This window comes from Pongo pygmaeus, chromosome 1 (genome assembly GCF_028885625.2).
Source record: "Pongo pygmaeus isolate AG05252 chromosome 1, NHGRI_mPonPyg2-v2.0_pri, whole genome shotgun sequence".
In the NCBI taxonomy this organism is placed as follows: domain Eukaryota; kingdom Metazoa; phylum Chordata; class Mammalia; order Primates; family Hominidae; genus Pongo; species Pongo pygmaeus.
The window spans coordinates 178,700,630-178,725,014 of NC_072373.2; the positions used below are offsets into that span (position 1 = coordinate 178,700,630).

The 24,385-nt window shown below is 38.2% G+C and overlaps 1 protein-coding gene across 16 annotated transcripts in view; it reads right to left on the minus strand.

The window, feature by feature from the left end:
- Positions 1–24,385, minus strand: part of OSBPL9 (oxysterol binding protein like 9) — a 172,244-nt gene that overhangs the window by 35,155 nt on the left and 112,704 nt on the right. For 5 of the 16 annotated variants that reach the window (XM_054488137.1, XM_054488116.1, XM_063656126.1 and 2 more), the window contains 4 exons: positions 7,909–8,004; positions 6,758–6,805; positions 5,114–5,143; positions 3,299–3,349 (listed from right to left, as the gene is read on the minus strand). In XM_054488137.1, coding sequence (XP_054344112.1) covers positions 3,299–3,349; positions 5,114–5,143; positions 6,758–6,805; positions 7,909–8,004 — 225 coding nt within the window. Of the gene's footprint in view, positions 1–3,298; positions 3,350–5,113; positions 5,144–6,757; positions 6,806–7,908; positions 8,005–23,528; positions 23,571–23,651; positions 23,913–23,933; positions 24,066–24,385 lie in introns of those variants that run through there. The other 11 variants (XM_063656135.1, XM_054488132.1, XM_063656120.1 and 8 more) reach the window with 9 other exon arrangements.

Here is a 24,385-nt window from a genome sequence, read left to right on the forward strand (position 1 = left end):
ACTCGATGGAAGTTCTCCAATTTTTACCAGATGTGTTACTGTCACTTTAAAATTTGCATCCTTCTATTTTTTTTAAATTTAATAAACACTTATTTAGAGCTTATTACATGCCAGCTACCAAGAGCATCACAAGTAATCATTTAGTCTCACAGTATCAGTAAGAGACAGACATTATTGTTATCCCTCTTGTATATGGAATATAAACCAAAGCACAGAAAGGATAAATAAACTTGCTCCAGTGGTGGGGCTTGGATTCAAACTCAGTATGGGTCCATAATCCATGCTCTTTAAGAGTATGCAAAGTTGACTGCTGTTATTATTTTAAAATCTTTTATCTTAATCACAGATTAACTGATTAAATTTACCTAAAGATTAGTTTATAGGGATGGTCACCACAGCACATCAGAGAGGTGGCTAAGTAAAAAAAATCATACATATAGTGAAAATACTAAACCACGCAACCATTAAAAGTAATGCATTAGAAAAATCACTCAGTAATTCAGTTATTTATCAGGCACCTCCTATATGGTAAGCAACTATAGGCACTGAGGATACAATGGGGTTATGGACTGAATGTTTGTGTCCCTCCCCAAATTCCTGTGTTGAAGCCCTAACTCCAAAGGTGGCTATATTTGGAGATGAGACCTCTACAGAAGTAACTAAGGTTAAATGGGATCATAAGGGTGGGGCCCTGATTCAATAAGATTAGTGTCCTTGTAAGAAGAGAAACCAAGCAGCTTGCTATCTCACATGTGCACGGTCCCTCTCTCTGTGCATACTCACCAAGGAAAGACTATGTGAAGACATGGCTATCCACAGGCCAAGAGAAGAGCCCTCATCAGAAACTGAACAGGCCAGAATGTTGATCTTGGACTTCTGGCTTCCAGAACAGTGAGAAAATAAACTTCTGTTCCTTAAGCCACCCAGTCTATGGTATTTTGTTATGGCAGCCCATGCAGACTAATACAAGTAGTAAGATGAGCAAAGTCCTCACCAAGATTGTACTCTAGGGTAGACAGCCAATAAAGAGAGAAACAAACAAATATATCATGTAAACTTGACTAGTGATATAAGGCCATGAAGAAAAAGAAACCAGTGGGAGGTATAGGCTATTTTAGATACAGGAGTCAGGAAAAGTCTTTCCAAAGATGTTCCTTGTGGCAGAAATCTGAATAAAGTGAGAGAGTGAGCCTAGTGGAAATCTGTGGTAAATGCCCTCCACGTGGAGGGAACAGCAAATCCCTAAAGTTGGGGGAGCGGGGAGCTTGTCTTGCCTGAGAAAAAGAAATGAGCCAATGTTACTGGAATGGTGTGACCAAGCAAGGGTAGGAGACAGGTAAGAGGGCAGTAAACGTAAGTAGTTTCTATTTCATTCCAAATGAGATGGAAAACATCAGGGGTATTTGAACAGGCAAGTGACATGGTCTCATTTACATTTAAATTAAGTTTAAAGATACAGAGTCCATATACGGTACAAATATAATTGAGGATTGTATTTGTACATAAGCCTTAACAACAATAAAACTTCCTTCTGAAATAAATAAAAGGCCAAATTTCATTTATGTGATCCAAGTCATCCATTGCAAAGAACCCTAAAACGTAGTTTTATTAAGCTGGGCTAACACAGACACGTAGCAACTACAAATTACACTAAAAATGTTCTCAATGAGTGGCTGAACAGTGAGCTACTGAAATAGGCTAGGCTGACCTACTGTACAACTATCTAAAGTCCTGAATGATTTTCAGAGATCACCCAAACTGGCCTAAACACTGTATCAGCTCCTCTGCTTCCCCAATCTTCAAGAGAAGGCAGTATGGATTCTCTAAAATACCTAGTCACTCAAACAGGGCATGGTGTAGTTTACTGGTTATCTGTAGGTAAGCTTTTGGATAACTGTATGTAGGTGCTTCTACTCACCTATGTAATTCCAGAGCCAAGAAAAACTAAAATAAAAACCTTATCTCTTTTGTGCCTCCAATCCTATCTTTCCTTCTGCTTGGCTTTGGAATATACTATGATCTACAACAGGAAATGAAAAATTTAGACACATACATAGGAAATCTAGATATCACTAACATCTAGAAACAGAACATAAGCCCTAAGTTCTGACACTTTTAGTATAATATATTGGGCTGGGTTTGGTAGCTCATGCCTGTAATCCCAGCACTTTGGGAGGCCAGGAGTTCAGACCAGCCTGGGCAACATGGTGAAACCCCCCTCTCTACTAAAAATGTAAGAATTAGCCAGGCATGGTGGTGCATGCCGGTAACCTCAGCTACTCAGGAGGCTGAGGCATGAGAATCAGTTGAACCCAGGAGGCAGAGGTTGCAGTGAGCTGAGATTGTGCCACTGCACTCCAGCCTGGGCAACATAGCGAGACTGTCTCAAAAAATAAAAAATGTATTTTAAATCTGGCCTCAAAAGAAAATGACATTGCCCCATTTAATTTATAAGCTAAATATCCTTACTATCCAAACAAAAATGGATTGTCCTATGCTATTGTGTCATTAACAACAGTAGGTTAAAAGTCTCTATGATTTGGCAAACAAACATATGCAACTGAAGAAGTAAAAGAGATGAGTAATTATAAACTCATTCAAACAACATTTCTCAACTTGGCTGTGGAGCTGGTCACCCACCCCTTGCTAGCCACTTGCTGGAAATAAAGGGGTGTAGTGAGGTAGAAATGGTTTTAAGAATTCCTATTCTCAAACAATAATATTCTTATTTCAGAAACTCTCAGGCAATAAAATATATATTTAGGTTGAATACACCAAAATTTTTCAGAAAAAGAGACAACATATATGAAATTTTTAACCCACAATAATTCAAAATATATTTTGTTTCATGAATAAAGAATAACAATTAAAATCCACTAATGTAGTTCACTACCAGAAAAAAATCCGTAAAATTTTTAAAAATGTATCTCTATTATATTCTTCATTATGGACAATAACTGTCAGAACTTACTTCTTTATTTTCTAAGAAAAACTTTTTTGTGGAAGGTTTTGTAAAATATGTCCCTGTTCCAAGCAGTGATAATGGATAAAATGGAAGGAAGGGATGAGTCATTCAAACATGCTCCCCTCCTTCCCAGCTACCAGAAATGACATTACCAGAAACAGTAGCTAAGATAATATCCAAACACAATAGTTGTTCCATAGAATAAGCCCACAATACAGTTTAATGTAGAAAGGTACTATGTTTCAGATCTGAGTTTTTTCGCTATTAAAGAAAAACACCATTATAATTTTTGAACTCCATACACAAAGGTAATTGAAAGTAAAATTTACTTACTTTGGCAATCTGCAGCAACACAATGCAGTGTTTAATTGATTCTACCATGCTCTATAAAAACAAAACACTGATTTTAGGATCTTGGCTCAAATAAATGGATATATAATGTTAAAGCTTAAAATATAAAAATCAGTTCAAATGTATAGAGTTTAAGTCTATACTACACAAGAAATATCCTCTTCGGATCTAGTGGGTTCTAGTATGCTGATAATGCCAAATGAAGTCATTCATTAGCAGTTCTATGAATTTTAACGAATGCCACAAATTGTTAATTTATACTAAATAATATCTAATTTTTTTTTTCTTTTTTTTTTTTAAGAGACAAGGTCTCACTATGCTCATCAGGCTGGATTGCAGTGGCTATTCACAGGCATGATTATAGTACACTATAGCCTCAAACTCAGGGGCTCAAGCGATCCCCCTGTCTCAGCCTCCTGAGTAGCTAGCACTACATGCACATGCCACCGTGCCTGGCTCTAAATGGTTTTTCAACACTTCAAACAGAAAGACATACAAATCTGATTAACTTCCGAATTCTTACATCAACAGCAAGCAACCCTAAGAAATCTACCTAAGACGCTGATAGGCTGGGTATGGTGATTCACACCTGTAATCCCACTGCTTTGGTAGGCCAAGGAAGGAGGATTGCTTGAGGCTAGGAGACCAGCCTAGGCAACATAGCAAAATCCCATCTCTATAAAAAATAAAAATAAAAATTGGCTGTGCGTAGTAGCGTGTGCCTATAGCCCTAGCTACTCAAATGGCTGAAGCAGGAGGATTGTCTGAGCCCAGGAGTTCGAAGCTGCAGTGAGCTAGGACTGCACCATTGTACTCCAGCCTGGATGACACAGCAAGACCCTGTTGCTTCAAAAAAAATAAAAAGACTTTGATGGAAGTATGGAGAATAAAGGATCCTGTCAAAACACTGGTGAATCAAATTATTATTTTACCTGTTTTAAAATTTTGAGCAAGGTACACATCTGATTAGTAGCCCATTATATAATGTCAGAAGTCCACTATATCAGAAAACTTGAATTACAATGTATTTTAATAAGAAAGAAGCCAGCTGCAGTGGCTCATGCCTATAATCCCATCACTTTTTTTTTTTTTTTTTTTTTTTGAGACACAGTTTTGCTCTTGTTGCCCAGGCTGGAGTGCAATGGCACGATCTCAACTCACTGCAACCTCTGCCTCCCTGGTTCAAGCCATTCTCCTGTCTCAGCCTCCAGAGTAGCTAGGATTACAGCCATAAGCCACCACGCCCGGATAATTTTGTATTTTTAGTAGAGATGGGGTTTCCCCATGTTGGTCAGGCTGGTCTGGAACTCCCAACCTCAGGTGATCCGCCCACCTCGGCCTCCCAAAGTGCTGGGATTACAGGCGTGAGCCACCGCGCCTGGCCAATCCCACCACTTTTGAAGGCTGAGGCAGGAGGACTGCTTGAGCCCAGGAGTTGAGACCTGGACAACGTAGTAAGATCCTGCCTTAAGAATCAAAGAAATTAATTAATTTTTAAAAAATATGAAATAACATATCCATTGTGCATGGAAGACACCTTTTATCCAGGTTTTAGACGAGACCAGAAACAGGTAAATGGTACATGAAGTCAATTTCAATTAAGGGGCTTATTCTATTAGTATTATTTTAAATTCCTTTAAAAAATAATACAATGCTTAAGCACCCCTGTATAAATTCATAAAAACTAACATCTCAATTGCTGTCATCAACAGTAGCAGCTTAAAATAGAAATAACTTTTTAAAACATTTAAAACATTTCCTAATGCAAAGTCAGAGCGTATCAAACATATAACTTACATTTGTTGTCTCTTTGAGAGTCTCAATTTTCTGTGAAAAATAATAAGTTTAAACAGAAATAATCAGAAGCACAAAGAAGCACAGTTTTTTTTAACTGGCTAGTCATTTAAAGAATTTTACCAAAATGTACTCATTCTAAGTGAGTACAAGCAAGTTGGGAAGAGAGTACTTTTTGTTATATTTTGTTTTTTATCTAAATCAATTATTTGTATAAAAATTCCAGACTTTTATGAATTATATGCTCTCTTTAATAAAATTCATGTGATTCAATTTAAGGTTTGTAAGAACAATATAAAACATTCTTATTCCTGGCTGGGCGCAGTGGCTCGAGCTGGTAACCCCAGCACTTTGGGAGGCCGAGGTGGGCGGATCATGCGGTCAGGAGATCGAGACCATCCTGGCTAACATAGTGAAACTCCATCTCTACTAAAAATACAAAAAATTAGCTGGGCGTGGTGGCGGGCACCTGTAGTCCCAGCTACTCAGAAGGCTGAGGCAGGAGAATGGCACGAACCTGGGAGGCAGAGCTTGCAGTGAGCCGAGATCACGCCACTGCACTCCAGCCTGGGCGACAGAGCAAGACTCCGTCTCAAAACAAAACAAAAAACAACAACAACAACAAAAAATTCTTATTCCTTACCTGAAAACAAGTTTTGACTTTTCTATGAATTTCACTTATTTTAAAATCACATTTATCTTTCCTAAGTTGTTTTTAAAATGACATGGGACTAAATCCCAAAACTAAAAATGAAAGGTGAGTTATAACCTGAGTTACTATTAACAGGTATAAAAGAGCCAAATGCAAGGCTATACAGTCAACAGAAAAGCAAAAAAAAAAAAAAAAAAAAAAAAAAAAAAGCCAAGGAGAGGAAAAATGTTAATTAGAAAAAAGACTATGCAAACTACAAAGGAGCGGTCAGAAATGCAAGTGGGGGACAATAGCAGAACCATAATTAAAGCAGTGTTTGATTTCTTTCCTCATATATGGCTTTCTATTTATTCTGAACATTCTTGCTGGTTGGTTTATTGGTATCTGAAGTGTAACCAACTTTCTACCTTCAACATATGATACATGAAAAGGAAATAACTTACTCCTAGGAATATGATACAGAAAAGGTATTATATTAAAACTCTGGGCTGAGTGTGGTGGCTCACACCTGTATTCCCAGCACTTTGGGAGGTCGAGGTGGGTGGATCACCTGAGGTCAGGAGTTCGAAATCAGCCTAGCCAACATGGTGAAACCCTGTCTCTACTAAAAATACAAAAATTGGCCAGGTGTGGCGCATGCCTGTAATCCCAGCTACTTGGGAGGCTGAGACAGGAGAATCGTTTTAACCCAGAAGGTGGAGGTTGCAGTGAGCTGAGATCGTGCCACTGCACTCCAGCCTGGGCAACAGAGCAAGACTGTCTCAAAACAAAACAAAACAAAAAAAACTCCACAACTCTGTACATTATCCTTTTGTTTAATTATGAAACCATAACAGAAATTTATCAGAAAAGTGCCCTTGAGGTCCATATGGCAGTAATATTATACTAGGTCAATAATATTATCATAGTAAGTAAAAACACACTAAGATACTTAGTGTTCTCCAAAAGGCTGAATTTAAAATTTTTAACGTCAAAATCATGGTTATGGAAGTTACCTTTCTCTGTTCATCTTCTTTGCAGTTTTGAAGCTTGTCATCAAAAAGCTACAAGATTTTAAAAAATGGTTATAGTATCAAGCCACTTTACTACACGGTGTACACTCACTAAACAAAGAAAAACAAACATTAGTTCTTAAACACATTTCGTCCAGGGATGATTTATATGTTATTTTCAAGACAACATGTATTTTTTTTCAAGGCACTCAATCAAAGTCAAATTCTATTGCATGAAATCATTTTAACCGGTCAAGATCAATCACTCTGGAAGAATCATAAGCAAAAGAAAACAGATGACTTTTAAGAAATTAAACTATCAATTCAAACTTGAAATTTTTTTCTGCTTTGTTTTCCAAGTTTATCAACAGTCCTTTTCCCAGCACCTCTGCTTTTAACTAATTTTAAGTAGGAACTGAAGGAGACAATTCATTTCAGTACTGATAAAAGAGGTAGAGAAATCACCTCCCCATATTCCATCTCCCTCAAATTAAAAAAGTGTTAGAAATTGAGCCACTAGGCAGGGCACGGTGACTCACACCTGTAATCCCAGCACTTTGGGAGGCCGAGGCAGGCGGATCACAAGGTCAGGAGTTCGAGACCAGCCTGGCCAATATGGTGAAACCCCGTCTCTACTAAAAATTCAAAAATTAGCCAGGCGTGGTGGCGGGCACCTCTGTAATCCCAGCTACTTAGGAGGCTGAGGCAGAAGAACAATTGCTTGAACCCGGGAGGCGGAGGTTGCAGTGAGCTGAGATCGTGCCACTGCACTCCAGCCTGGGTGACAGAGTGAGATTCTGTCTCAAAAAACAAACAAATAAACAAAAAAAAGAAATTGAGCCACTAAAACACAGTTTCATGGAAATTTTAAACAGAATATGAACCAAATCTTGCCTTATTTTTTTCTAATTATGCCTACATATTTACCTTTTTCTTAATGACCAAAAAAGCATTATGTAAATATGCTATTTACCAATATAATTAGAGATAAAGACCTTTGAATAAGTCAGCTAGATCTTTTAAGTCTAATTTAAAAACTGCTGAAGAACCACATGAGTGCTGTAAATTAACATCAAGTAACTGTTTTTACTCAAAAATCAAGCTCAGTAACATTTTCTGTTTATATAAATTTAATATACAAACTAATGCCATACCTTTAATTGTTCAATCAAGATTTGTAGGTAAGCATCAGCTTCTGTAAGCTTCTTATCAAAATCTTGGACACTAGGAACAAATCCTGAATCCAAACCCTAGAGAAAGAGAATTTGCAATAAATCTACCAGAACCCAAGCAATGTTTAATAGTACAAAAAAATACTTCTTCCTTCATACATTAAGACATTTCAATTTTTAAAATACAGTTCTACTTTGACACAAATAATAGGTCTATTTAAGTGTTAGGTCTATTTAAACAGTGGTACATCAATCTTCCTCATTAACCTGGAGCACTGCTTCCCTTCTCAGCTGTTACACATGCTGCTGCTCAAATTGGATTTACTCTTCTCTCCGGAATCACTTTCTTATCTCCCCCAAAACCTGTAATTGACTCCCAGTAACCACTAGAACAACAGTAATTTAACAAACGAACATAAACAAAACCCACCTAGGTTACCTCCTATTTTCCCCTTTTTCGTTCAGTTCATTCCTCCCTTCCCTTAATGTTAACTTCATATTCTCACTGTTTAGTTCTCCCACTCCTCAAGCCACCCCATGATCTCTGAAGTTTTCCTCCCTCCTCCCCTACTAAAGAACCTCTAAATTTTCTCCTCTTCTAAGAGGTGGCCCCTCTCTAAGTGAAAGTAACAACGCCTCTCCTAATCAAGTTTCCTACTCACTTTCACCCTTGGCATGAACATTACACTTAGACGTGGTATAGATGTTTATTTATTTAGAAGGCCTACTTATTTCTCGGTCTAAAAGTGCAGCATTTGCATGTCCTACTTTTTGTATACTTAAAGAGTTTAAGCTCCAAGAGCATGGGATTCTTATGTTTTAACTTTAGCCAAAAGAAACTTTTGAGTTCTTAATCTTCTCTGACTAAAAAATACATTAATCCTGGGTATAAACCACAAAACAGTTGGAGACAATATGACAACCACCATGCCACATTTTCATGCCCAGTCATCATACTGTTAAGCAGGGGACTGAGGGTTAGGAACTGCTACTGTAAAAATCCCAATCCAACCACAAAATTCTGCACTAAATGGGTAAAATATACTTGATCAACATACCCATCTCACACTTGACTTTCACTTGTCATCTCCTCCCTGCCTTTGCCCAAAGCATGCTGATTATTTTCACATTCTCATTTTAGTAAACTGAAGCCAAAGTTTATTTTATATTACAGCAACACCTGATCTTTGTATACTTTATCATTAAAGCACTTTTACAACCATTATCTCAAAACACCAAATTGAGATGGTATGGCATTATGGAAACAGCAATGGGCTGGCAAATCTGGTTTCTAATTCTAGCACATTTACTAACACAATATTGTGGCTGTCCAAACCTCGGTTTTCTTACCAGCCAAATACGGGCATCCTCCTCCTCCTATTATTAGTACAGCAGCTACTACCTCTACTAAAGACAACAACTAATGACACTATCAATTACTATTATTATAGTACTTTTGTTGCTCTTCCCAAACTAAAATTCAAAAACTCGGAACCAAAGAAAAAATACAATTTTATTAAAAATCTAAGTCCTATTAAGACCATGGGAAAAATCAACTTATCTCATAATTTGTTTTCTTTTTCAAATTCAAAGGCGATAAATATGTCTACTTTACATACACATCAAGAAACTGTTCAACAATGAGTATTACAAAGCCCGTTCCCAATGAGAGATGACATGTACAAAAACAAAGTTGAAAAAAAAATCTTAATAAACAATGTATACAAAATCCAGATATATTTATAAAACTGTGTTTAAACATCTTCATTTTTAAAGATAACCCAAAGAAGTTCCTGTTAGAGACATTTAAAATACACAGTTTGGTGACAAAAGATATAGAAATGGATAAATACAACATATTTCATAGATATTAGAGAACTGTACTATGAAAGAAATGAGCAATTTATTTCCATGTTACTGTGCCACAGAAAAATCAGGACTGTTTGGCTTGTTTTTTGGTTTTATTTTGTTTCATACAGCAATGTAACATGATTATCAATAATTAAACTATCAAGACTCAGTTAAAATCAGCTAAATACATTGTTTTTAGTAAATATTTTAAAAAGTTAATGGCATCTTGATAAATGAATAAAAAAAGCATCTAAATGAGAGGGGAAAAGTGTTCTTTAAGTATTTTCACTCTTCTGAATCCATTTAGAATTAACATTGTAAAAATCTAACTAAAACATCCTTTTTAAACAAATTACCAATTAGATTAAAAATTGTTCAGTGACTGAATGGAAACAGATTTAAATTACTGCTATTTAAACCTTACCTAAATCAATTCTTCAGAAACAACTTTTTGATGTTCATAGAATCATATAAACCTCATCTTGACTCTCTTCTTAGACTTGCCTCTAGATAGTCTTCCACAACCTTCTTTTAACTCTAGAATAAACTTCACACTTCACAAGGTCCAAGCCAAAGATCTACTCATCAACCCATTTTTCTTTAGGTGATGTGTAACAGGAGATTTATAATGACAGTCCCAGAACTGGCCCAATCACCCTTGCATAGTAATGCACAAATTTTTCATGTACTTAAAAGGAAAATTTATGTATATAGTTGCCCCATCTGCAACCAATAAAATATCATGTAAAATTCATCAATAACTGAACAAGTAGTTAACAAGTGTTTTCTCAAATCTAGTAAAACTAATAACCTAAATATTCTAGAAGAAAGCACAAGTATGACTTTATATTGTGACTTACAGCATCAGTCACCTAATTCAACCTCCCATTCACAGAAGTTCTTTTCATAACATCTTTGAAAGTCATCTAGTCTTAAGTATCTCATGAGATGAGAAACCTACTACTTCCTAATCTAGATTATTTCATAAAAATTCTCCTGAAGTATTAACTGTTCCTCATTCCATTCGACATTTAGAACACTAAGCCACAACACTTATTCATATTAATCCTTTTTAATGGAGATTTATTTTTATTTATTTTTTGAGACAGGGTCTTGCTCTGTCACCCAGGCTGGAGTGCAGTGGTGCAATCAGGGCTCACTGCAGCCTCAACCTCCTGAGCTCAAGGAATCCTCCCACCTCAGCCTCCCAAGTAGCTGGGACTATAGGCATGTGCCACCAAGCCCAGGTAATTTTTTATTTTACTTTTTTTGCAGAGACAGAGTCTTGCTATGTTGCAAGACCCTGTCTCCGCAATAAAATAAAAACTCCTGAGCTCAAGCAATCCTCCCACCTCAGCGTCCCCAAAAGTGCTGAGATGACAAGGTGTGGGCCAATGCGCCTGGCCGAGTTTTAAACAGGACTAAGAATATAGTCCTTTACCATATTGAGGGTGGTCTGTCTTTGAAAAGAACTGAGAATAGGGCAGATCCTTTCAGACAGTGTGACTTCATACTTCTTACGGTAGCTTTTGAGAACAAGTAAGCTGGGAGTCATGTACATACACATTCTAGTACTCTGTACTTGCTCTATCTAACATTTATCACATTTTATCATAATTGAATATTTCAGTGACTTCTCTGAAGGATTAAAACTCCGTAAGGGCAGGAACTATGCCATTCATTCATCACTATACCCATCAGGGCCAGCTCAGTGTTAAATGAACGCACATGGCGCTGGCTACAGTGACTGGAAATTGTTGATGCCACAACATCGGTCTTCCCCCTGACCTCCTCTCCCGAGATTTCTCTTGCCTTTCTGTTCTCTTTCTCCTATTCTCTACTCCCTCAAGCCTTTTCTCTATGTTGTCTTTCTTTCTCTTTTGTCCAGGTCCTTCAGTAGTAACTGAAGGGATTATGTCGCATTATTGGCACTCAGGACCAAAGAGGTTGCTGCTCTTTGGTTTATTACACTGATGTGAGCCACAGCTCTAATTAGATGATTCCTGTATGAATTCATTTAAAGTTTAAATTATACACAACAATTATAGAGAAATAAAGACAAAATGGTCTGTGATGTAACAGAAATTAAATTAGAAGAATCTCAATAGAAATTAAACTTCAATCTAACCATAAAATTTAGAAATCTATGTAAAGAAAAACCACTTCTGTGGTGAATATGCTAAAAAAAATAGTCTCTGGTTTTCAGAAACACTTTATTAATAAAGCTACTCTAGCCTGGGCACAGGGTAAGATCCTGTCTCAAAAAACAAAAAAAAGAAAAAGAGAGAGAGAAAGAGAGGTTGGGGGAGGGAGGGGGGAGAGAGGGAAGGGAAGGGCAAGGGGAAGAGGAAGGAAAGAAAAAAGGGAAGGAAAGGAAAGGAAAGAAGGAAGGGAGAGAGAGAGAAAAGGAAGGATGGAAGGATGGAAGGAAGGGAGGAAGGGAGGGAGGGAGGGAAGGAAGGAAAGATGGAGGGAAAGAGAGAAAGAAAAGAAGCAAAACCTAAAGTAGATACATAAAGTCAAGAAGAATAACACATACTTCTATATCATCCAGGATCTATGTATCCAGTTTAATAGAGAGAGAAAGAGAAACATATACATCTGGACCAATTTAAGGGGAATTTCTAAAATAATGTATCTAGACTTGTAGAAGAATATCAAACTGCCTCAAAACTGTAGGTCGGTACTTCCTACTACCTTTCTAATACTTAAGTTAAATAACACTACTTTTTTTCAGAAGGAACTTAAAAGCTAACAAATGTCAGCAAAATCAATTCTTAATGATTTCAGTTGGGACATTAAACACTATTTATACTTTATACATACACATAACTGAATGTTTTACCCCCATTAAAAGGAGTACTGCAAGAGATGTCCTTAAAACTGTCTGAAGTACATATAAATTATAGTTGCTTTGGAGAGACACTTCCTTAGTAAAACAATACAAGAGTCAATTCCTGAGGCAGAGTAGGAGCTTTTAAAGTAATTCCTGCTGACAGAGGAAGAGTAATGAACAGTGGAGATAAAGGTGAAGTTCTTGAGTCCAGAATCCGGAAATTAAGAAACCTATGGGAGACCTGAGGAACTGAGAATAAGGTAGAACAGGAAGGCTGAGTAATAACATTGTAAAAAGAAATTCACAAATGAGTAACTGTTTTCATATATAATTTTATTTCACAGTGAAAACTTAAAGGATTAAGTGTCCTATATGCAGTACTTTCTTATAGGGCAAAATCATATATAATAAAAATATGTTGTAAAAAGAGAAAAAGAAAATATATTAGAAGTAAGTTATTCTTTGTCTCATAGAAAAATTCAGAATAACAAGAAAAACAGGTAAGTTATCAGTAGTAGAACTGTAAATTAAACAGCTTAAAAACAAAGGAAAAACACAGAACAAGCCTCCTAATGAAAAATAAATGGCATGAATCTGGACAAAAGTAGACATTTTTTTTTAATTAGTAAAACACACACCCTATAATAAAACTAATGAAAACTTAGCAGGAATGTAATTTTGATTAAAATATGAGAATACTGGAAAGTTTATGTTCACAATTAGCAATTTGAGATGACATGCATCACAGATAAGCTTTCATCCAATGAAAGAAGTATAGAGCATACTTACAATTCAATCACTTACAATTATTTTTGAAAATTCAAGAACTGGAGAGATACCAGAAGACTGGAAAAAAGCAAGTGTGGTACTGATCTTCCATAAAAGTAAGGAAAAGAGAGAATAGAAAGTTACCATGCTGTGAGTCTAACATCAATAATCAAGTAAAGGAATAATAAGAGAAAAATCTAACTACACAGAGGAAAAGCAGGTACATGAGCAGCAAGTGGCAAGTTAAAAAAAAAGATTATGCCAAACATAATGGCTTTTCTTAGAAATTTAAGTTAGCAAATTAAGTTTTTAGAGACATGACATCTTGTCTCCCTACCAAAAGTGGTTTGACGATGAAAAAAGTATATTAAAGAGACCAGAAATATTAATTATACCATGATTTTATGTGAGGCACACTAATCTGTGATTTCCTGGGATTATTGAAAATTTGGAAACATTTACAATCCCTACTGTCCCCGTGGTTTATCCATTTCTGCTAAGGGAAGAACAGGACTTAGAAGAACAGGGAAGTTCTGGGGTTAAGATTTTCACCTCTTTTAATCCTAAGGAACAGTCAACTATCAATTCATTTGGAGTGAAGATTATCAATTAAAAAATGTCCATAAAATTGAGCCCAGTATTAAACCTTTCCTTTCACTATACCTTAGAGAAATTATTTTCCATTTAAGCCAATGTCTTGATAATCTAAGGCTTCAAATTAGGTTCTTTATTGTCAACATAGTAGCTGTAGCTACCTTACCAACTGCTAGGTACCCCAAGAATGCCCTGAGAAGTAAGGTCTTTTGCTGTAGTGCTAAGTAAGCAGCTCTAACACCATGGATGCACAATGTATATTAAACTTTTTTCAGAGTATTAGGTACTCTACTAGACACTTTACAAGCTGTCTCATTTGAGCATTGTAATACAGTAAGGTAGACAGATATTAAACCTGTTTTATAAGTGCTTACCCAAATCATCCAGCTGAATTTTTTTCAATTGGGGTATCAACCTAGTCCTCTGACCAAATCCTTTATACTTTTCTATTAAATCACAATGATGTTTAAAAGGAATTAATGACAAAAGGGCACTAAAATGTAATCTAAAAACTGCCTGAAGGCCCTTGACATATTGCAAATGAGCACAGCTTTAAGGACTCATCTAGTTTTAAATCCTGAATCTGCAACTTTCTAATGAATTACCTGTGCGATCTAGCCAAATTACTTTTTCCACCTCCATTTTCTCATCCATGAGTATAATAATAAACTACTCAAGGTTACTGGAGAGATTAAATGAGTAATACGTGTAAAGTAACACAGTGGTAGGTGTTCTACTTCCCCTTCATAATTTGGAGCCTTAGATAACCAGGATTCACCGCTATATCTCCAGGCCCTTATGTATAGAAGGCACTCAATGAGTACTGATGGATAAAAACAAAACTAATGAAGAACTAGATAATACTATAACCACAGGCAATTTTCATAGAGATCTACAATCAAGTAGAGGCTATAAGCATAAGTTAAATTGTATTTAACATCCGTTTTAAAAACAAGCTATAAGTTGATGAACTCCCAAGAAGATAATAGAGAATGGTAATAAAAAAGAAATGAATAACAGACAAAACAAGTGGTAAAACACAGTATGGAAAACAGACCAGGAAAAATATTCCAACATGAGATGTTCAGGAAAGCACTGGGTATTATGACTGAACCACAAAAGGTAAACTGTACTTAATTATTACCTTGGTAACAAAGAATCAAACAATATAAAGAAAGTTTTTTTTCATAAAAGAATCTAATTTTTGAACATCTGTTAGTGCTTTGAAAAACGAGAATTGCGTTTATCTTTAAATTTACAAAGAAAGGTTTATGTGTAATGTTCAGTTTCTGCTAAAAAATAAATAACACAAAACAAATCTGAATCGCTCGCATATAGTCCTGACAGAAATGAGCTGCTTTACAAACAGGAATCAGGTACAGCTAAAATTCAAGAATTTCAATCATAACCCTTAGCACAATTCGTTACTCTTCATGGTACCTTCATCTGATACTAATACACCCTTTGACTTACAGAACAAAACACAAATACTAACTCCATAAAGTGATTTGGTTACTTATACAACTAAACAATAAAGGTTTGGAATTCGTACCATTTTCCTTTATTTAAATCACTGACAGCTTGTCTTTCCCAGACACTCCAAATTTATTCAACAAACTCATATAAGAAGTTACTAAACTAACCAAAACAAACAAAAAACTTAAGTCTGTAAATAGGATGACCATATATTTTAGTTTGCCTGGGATAGTCAGTGTATGCCTGGTTGTCTCAGCAAAGTTATTATTAGCAGCCTCCTTCACTCTCAAGTATCCCAGTTTAGGCAATAAATTATATGGTCACCCTCTCTATATAGAATGTAGCTAGGATTTTTAAGACACAAATGTCATGAAAGGCATATAAAATTGCCTCAGATGATTCAGAATCCAGCAAACTGCCTTTTCAAAAAACTACAAAACCTAAAATGAAATGAGTTTACAGGTTCTGAATGCAGAAAGCAAGCTACAGAAATAAAAGACACTGGAATTCAATGCAGTTAATATTAACTGAGTGCTTACCTTATGCTAGATAAGTACACACATGAATAATACTGAAGTTGCAGTTTTATGTAATTTTACTTATGCACTAGAAGTTTCATTTTAAAAAATGTACACACACACACCCCTGAAATATAACACATGAAACAAAAGAAACAAAACACCTGCAGTTACCCCTAGGGAATGGGATTGAGGAATGGGAGCATTTGAGACAGGGACTCTGAGTTTTTATTTTACACATTCATGTTGTTTAATCTTTTAAAATAAATATGCATTTATTTTATAATTTACATTCAAAAGCTTTAGGTAAAAATGTTCAGAAACTACAGGTTATGAACATTTTTAGAAAATTTTATAACCATTTTAGCATGCAAGGTCATAAGCATTATTCTTTTAAAATTATCTATAAAATTCTAAAATGTTTTCCAGGAGTAAATCTGGCAAATGCTAAAGCTGCTCAGATACACCTTTCCAAGCAAAAAAGTAGGATAACAAATTTATAATATCATTTAAAGGTAAAGCACACACTAGCAAAAAGCACTTAAAACTTCGTAATCACTATACTGGAATAAATAAAATAATGAAAAGTGGCCAATATAACCAAGCGAAGTAGCAAAGTTTTTTTTTCCACATCCTTCCTGCCAACATGATCATGACTCAACATCCAAGAAAGCAACCTCTTAAAGAAGAAAACACCTACTACATCACACCACCTAACAAAAGCACTGTTGGACTATGTAGTGCCGGCAATCAGCCAACACTTTTCTTCTGAGATACTTTAGTTGGTTAGGCTACTTGCAGTATCTTTCTTAAAAGTCACGGAATAAATCATTCCAGGATCTAAATAAACTCTGAGAGGTTTACTAGTACAGGATGAAAGAAAAATATTCTTCCATTCCCCAACCTCAGATTAAGAGCATTTTGGAAAGCCTATCTGGAGTCCACTTTTAAAGATCCATCAAAAATGAGTAAATTTCCTGGAAATGTGTTCTACAAATAACTAGGAAAAATTAACATTAAATACATGAACCCTTAAACTGAGTATTTTAGTAGTTAGTTCAGGTTTTGAAATAACTGCAAAATTCTTATAGCCTAATACTTGTTGAAAATTTGATTATGAAATGTTTTCAAAAACAAAACCTGATATATTAATCTAACAAGACTGAATCTCTACAGCAGAATATAACAAATTGACAAATTAACACTCAAGGTGATAGCTAGTCACGACTAACAGATGATCAGTCACAGGCAAACAAAAGAAAACAATTACCCTGACTTGAATAGACTCAACAATTGTTCTGACATTTATCTCTTAGAAATTATATATACCAAAGCTGTCTTCATATATTTGATTTTAGCTGCCAATGAGTATCAGAAGAAAACAGATTCGGTTTTCGCTAAAGTTGTCAAAAAGTGCATACAAAATTACTGATTTAGTTTAATTGTCAGAAATCTATCAAGATGATATAAAATACAAGCCAGTGAAGACAGGACTTTGTTTTATTCTCTACTATCTCCACCAGGCTAGTGTTTGGTTTGTAGCAAGTCCTCAATAAAAATTTTGTAAATGAATTAAGGAATTCTGCAATGTGCCCACCTGTTAACATTTAAACACAAAAAGTAATCAAGGAACTAGAAGTTCTTGCAGATTATAAATCAGAATATTCACGGAAAAATCATAAATAACTCATAGAGTTATTTTAAGGGATTTATTATATTAGTTGGTTGCTGTAATGGATGGCTGCTGAATTTTTCCAAGGCTAAACGTTTTTAAGAAAAAAGAGAAACTGACTAGGAGAAAAAGACATTGAAATAAATGGTAGTAAAACAAGAAACAAGATGAGGCAATGACAATCTTCTTCTCTCTTTAAAAACTCATTCTCTCACACCAAATCTTATCCTGAGCACATTTTTACACATACTATGCTGGGCCTTAGAATTCAGTGTTACAATAATTACTTATTCACTGGGCATCTCTTATGACTATGGCCCTGTGCCGGATGCTTTGGGGATGCCAAGATGAAGCAGACACAGATCTAAAAGAGTTTCATTCTATTAGAGGGAATATATATCTGTCTACAAATAATTGATTCAAGCATGGTAAAATGTTATCAGAAAGGCACTAAGAAATTCAAAGGAGAAAGTTACAAGGACGAGAAAGCTTTCACAGAGGATGCAATTCAGAGTGTAGGATCTGGACAGAAATGGGAGGGGTAAAGTATTACAGCAGTGGGCCCTGGTAGTAAACAGCATAATCAGATACAACGTTTGAACTTTTCCTTAATCAAGTGACTACAGTACCCATAGAAGTGAGAGTAGGGCTAAGAAAACTAACAAGAGATGCTGAGGTACTCAGGAATTAGGAGCTGCAAGTAGCCTGAAGGAGCAAGGAAACAAACAAGGTTCTCACGGGCCAGAGGAGGAGCTACTCAGTGGACATGGATGGCTGTAAGACAGTCACTGCCAGAACTGCCTCAAAGCATGGAAGGAGCAGAAGGAATAAATACTCCAAAGGCCTTTTTTCCCTTCCATTTTCTGTCACTGCGTCCCATTTGCCAAACCCCAACCAGAAGCCAAGGAATAAAGGATCCCAGATGCTGCAAGCTGTAAAAGTCAGCCTCCTAGAGCACAGAAGAGAGAAGGCCGGAGAAGAAATCTGCAAGAAAATGGAGAATAACCAGAAAAGGCATATTCCCAGACTGAGGAGCTGAGAAGCACAAGGAGGCCAACTGAGGAACAATATTTTCTTACAGAAGAATGTATGTTTTTTGGATCTGGATGCTGAATCTCAAGGAAACCAAAATTAGTGGCTAAAAATGGGAATAAGTACTAGGGTTTGAGGGGAAAGGTGACCAAGGGGTGGAGACTGCCAGGGCAGCACCCTGATTCTCTCTGGAGAAAATAAAAGAGCAAGAGTCATCTAGGCTCTGGCCCTAATCATTCTACTCTCTAGCTATGTGGCCATGGGCAAGTCGTTTGGCTGCTTTGAGACTGATTTCTCCACAATAACAAAAATTTTAAAAAGGTAGAAATGGAATTAGAACTTGAAAATTCTCTCCAGCTCTAGGATTCTGTGATGCCAATACTTCCAGGTAAACAACTAGGTTCACCAAGAGGATAAATTCCTAACCATATTGGAAAACCTGGGGCCCATGTATTCACCTTAATAAAAATTAATTTCATTTAAATAAACACAGTAAGAATTTATAGGTTCCAACTGCAGCCAAGTCCTCCATGGTATGACAAAATATGTCAAAACACAAGCAAACTCTGTCATTTAGTGTAACCTTGAAACTGAGTGAGAAAGACTAACACAACCGATTTTAAAACATGCTCTGGAATGCAGAGAATGCAAAGAAACAACGGAGTAAGCAGAATAACTTAATTGAAGTGGCACATTTTGGAAAAAACGAGTTGTTCAGTCAATACAGCAAAGAAGCCAAGCTCCTAAAGGTGTCTCCAGAAATAAATGAACTCCAGTATGGGAGGAACTACAGTTCTCTTTTCTCTCTCCTGTGTGCGCACATGCACACACACAACACACACACACACACACAGAGCAACCAAACCATTCATTCATGACACATATATTTATTTAATGTCTATTATGGCCAGGTACTATCATCATCTTCAAAGGATGTCTTTAAGGACAATAGAGATAATATTAATAGCAAATATAATTAAGCATTACCTAATCATCTAGAATGAGCTCAAATTTCACCTTTAGAGCAGTTTCCCTGACATTCTAGCTAGCCTACATGCTTTTTCCTATGATACTAACAGTACTCCAGAACCAATTAGTACTCGTACTACTATTATTTTAATCATGTTAGAGGTCCTATAGATTGGGTAAGGGAAGGTGGGGAGTCCTGGGAGTCTGCCCACCTTTTTTTTTTTTTTTTTTTTGAGACAGAATCTCGCTCTGTCACCCAGGCTGGGGTGCAATGGTGTGACCTCAGCTCACTGCAACCTCCTCCTCCTGGGTTCAAGCAATTCTCCTGCCTCAGCCCCCCAAGTGGCTGGGCTTACAGATGCCCACCACCACGCCCAGCTAATTTTTGTATGTTTATTAGAGATGAGGTTTTACCATGTTGGCAAGGCTGCTCTCCAACTCCTGACCTCAGGTGATCTGCCAGCCTGGCCCTCCCAAAGTGCTAGGATTACAGCATGAGCCACGGCGCCCGGCCCTGCTCACCATTTTTAACACTGTTTCTAAACATTTTTCCAATCCCCCGTTTCTCATGTCTGGTAGCAACTAGGGAGCTTGGTGACCTAGGAAGCATTTTTAACTCGCAGGGAAAAACCTAACTCCAGTAAAACTGAGTCAAAGGTTTACACACTTAAGCTATTATCGTCACATATTTTAATCACGTAAGCACTTATTGAACACCTACTATGTGCCATGCACTAAACTAGGGACAAAGACCCTGGGGATACAAAGATGAGTAAGAGCCCCAGATCTCTAGGAAATCAGGGTCTAATGCAAGAATCAGATATGTTTAAAAATTTACAATACAACTTAGTGAAGGCTGTGATATGGAGATATGAGCAAAGTGCTGTAGTAGCACACACAAGAGTAACAAACTCACCCTGCCTGAAGGAAGGCATCATAGAAAAGGTTAACACAGGAGCTGTATGCTAAGGAAGAACTGGAGGCTTACCACTTGAGATACAGTGGGGTAATCTAAGCAAGAAGGAAAGGCTGTGAAAAGACAAATAACTGTGACAGGCTATGGCATGTTCTCAATGAGAAACAGTTCACAGCTGATGCCGTGGGTAAAGCACCTGGAGCTGAGTCTGGACTCAGAGACAAATCAGGACCAGAATATGAAGAAGGGCCTCCAGGACATGCTGGGCAGCTGGACTCTGGCAAGGAGGAGCCAAAACACATTCTTAACTATGAGAGCGGCGACCCATTCCAAATTTGTTTTTGGATAAAAAGGATGGGTAAGGGGATTCCAGTGACAGACTAGTCAGAAAGCCTTGCAAAAGTCTAGGTGAGAGACCATGAGGGCCTGAATTAAAGCATTATCATCTAGAAAAAAGTGACGAATCTGAAAAACATTACTGAGGCAAACATAACAGGACCTGGTGACTGGAGATGGAAAATAAGGAAGATGGAAAGTAGCTTTAAATGCCTGTGTGTGGTAGAACTTCATTAAAATATTCAAGGAGGAATACTTGGCTTAATTACATTGTCAGCATAAGAACTATTCTTTCAAGCATACCAATCTTTGTTTAAACCTTTACTGAAAAGCTTCCTAAATATAATTTTCTAAGTATACTACAGTAATCATAAAAAGTCTTTTTTCTATATAAGAATCATCATAAATATCTGTTTTCACTCTACAGTATAAAGTTTAGCTATAGATAGAACTCAACATATCCCAGGGGACATCCTAGAATTTGCTTCTCTGAACAAAAGCCTGATTATCAGATTTTCTTGTCATCGTCCCCTTAATCAATAGCATGCAAACCATGTGAGTGCCTGACTTTCCAACCAGCAGAACACGGTGCTATCAAAACAATGCTCTTTCCTGGCTGAACCAAACTTACAGTTAAATTCCCTGCTAATCTTAATAACAACAGGGATTGAAGTGGGGATGGCTGAGCGTACAAAATCTAATAATCTTTTCACATTAAAAAACATTTGAAAAATTTCACATTAAAAATATCACAGAACTTTAGAAATACCAAAATGAACGTGACCAGCAGACAGCCTTTGCAGCCTCGTATTTACTGAAGGGCACTTCCAAATACATCGTCATCTCTGTCAAAGCCAAACTCAGGACACTTTGGAAACAGATGAAACTTGTCTGTTGTCTTTCTTGTTTCTCATTTAAGCTCTCAAATCAGACTACAAATCTGTTTTTTGCTTTAAGAGTTTTTTTTTTTTTTTTTGGAGACAGACTCTTGCTCTGTGGTCAGGCTGGAGTGCAGTGGCATAATCTCGGCTCACTGTAAGCTCCCCCTCCCGGGTTTATGCGATTCTCCTGCCTCAGCCTCCCGAGTAGCTGGGACTATAGGCACCCGCCACCACGCCCGGCTAATTTTTGTGTTTTTAGTAGAGACGGGGTTTCACCATGTTGGCCAGGCTGGTCTCGAACCCCCGACCTCAAGAGATCCGCCCGCCTCGGCCTCCCAAAGTGCTGGGATTATAGGCAGCACTGTAATTACAGGCGTGAGCCACGGCGCCCGCCTTTTTTGTTTTGTTTTGCTTTGAGACAGTCTTGCTCTCTGTCATCCAGGCTAGAGTGCAGCGGTGCGATCGTAGCTCACCGCAACCTCAAACTCTTGGGCTCAAGGGATCCTTCCGCCTCAGCTTCCCAAGCAGGTGGGACCACAGGTGCACACCACCACCATGCTCAGCTCATTTTTAAATTTTTATTGGGGCAGAGGGGGAGGGTTCTGGCTTTGTTGCCTAGGCTGGTCTCCAGCTCCTGGACTCAAGCAAATTCTCCTGCCTCAGCCTCCCAAAGTGTTGGGATTGCAGGTCTGAGCCACCACGCCTGGCCCAAATCTGACTTTTAACATACACCTTCCCTGAACTAGAAAAGGTAATACGGTATTTTTATTTAGGTTGTCTCTTGTCGGGCTGCACCAAAAAAAAAAAAAAAAAAAGGGGGGGGGGCGGGGAGTAAAACAATATATTTAAAGTATAAATAAATGACAGATGCTAACAGTATTCATTAAAGGGCTTCATCACCTACTTAGTTCAATACAGGGAGTGTTCAAGAGAGATTATTCATAATTAACTGCGTGAGAATTTCCTGTTTTAAGTTCACTGTAAAAACTTTTAAAACTGCAACTACTATTCTAAGATGCTTCCAGCTTCTCCACTGAGAAACTAGGAATTACTTGATTTTTTTTAACTTCCTTAATACAGCTAAAAGTAAACAGTTTAATCAAAAAGCAAAACAAAGTATTACTTCAAATTAGCAAAACTAGTTTTCTTGTTCAATACATCTCTCAACCTTTCATAACAAATACTTATAATACAGTATGAATGTCAGCAAAAAGTGCATTACTCAAATATGCTTCCTAGTCCATTAATTATACTCAACTTTCCATAACTCGGCTGGGCTAAGAACCCCATAAAACTATACAAAAGTTTTCAGTATTTTTGCACAAGCTACCCAAAAAGCGTAAAATCACCTCCTTCCCCACACACATACTCAAAAACAATAGCATCCGTAATTACTTTATATACAAAAAATACAGGGCCAGGCACGAACACAGTGCCAAAAATAAACCACCACCAAAAAACACTTGGCCCGCCACTGGAGATTCTATTAATGGGCAACTGGTCAAAATTAAGCCTTCACATAAGAGAAAGCTTAACTTTTCTGCTTAAAATCATATTCTGAGACAGCTTTCAAAAGGAAAATAGAGTTCCACAAAAATGAACAGAAAAAAAAGAGACCTCCAAAGTCTGATTTCGGGGCGAATGCCCTCTCGGTGGAACTGGAGGCCCTGACCTCAGCCTCCACCCCATCTAGGCTGAGGAAGTGAGAACTCCCGAGGAAGAGGGGCCCGGGCAGCCACGTCGTCCTACTCACCCCAGGGGGCGGCGGGGAGGAGGCAGGGTGAGCACGACATTCGCGACCCGGCCTTGCGGCCGGGACCCCGGGGACTCAGGGGTAGGGGCCGGCCCCTCTCCCAGACCCTCGGGGTCTACTCACTCCGCAAGTGGCCAGCAAGAAAGCCATTCGCCAAGGCCCCCGCCCTCTGTGCCTCCACGGGAGGGAGCCGGGGACTGCTCCCGGGCACCCCTTTTTCTTTTCCCCTCGACCGGATCCCCGGACTGCGGCGCAGGCGGTCCTGACTGAGGTTCAGCCCGTCCCCCGGGACACCCCCTTCACCCCCACCCCTTCCCCGTCCCCTCCCCGGCGGAGGGGTCGCCCCGATTGGCTGGCCCTGGCGGCTCCTGGCAAAGAGACCCCTGGCGATTGGCCATGGGTCACCTGCTGTAGGAGGTGAGAGGCCGACGATTGGCGGTTGGGCCAGTTTTGGGTGGAGAGGCCGAGGGAGCGGGCAGCTCGCGGGAGGGGTGCGCAGCGGCGGGAGGGCGTCCGGACGGCCCCGCCCAGACCCGCCACCCAGCCGCCTCCGCGGGGGGCGGGGGCTCACCTTGGGGGAGTGCGCCTGGGGACACGCGGCTTCTGCGGCGCCGGCGCTGCTGCGGGAAAGGGAAGTTGCGCTCTGAGAAGCTCAGCGTGGTTTCGGGGCCCCAGCCCCACGGATTCCCACTGGGTAGCGACTGGAGAAGGGCCCGCGGACGCCAGCGTGCCTCACCTACACCCACCGGCTTCTAACGTGCCATCTAGTTTATGGCAACTGTGGAGCCTGGGCCCCGGAGTTTCATCTTGATAACGGATTTTGCTTACTTCCGGAAAGTTGTGTCGCGTAGGGGTTG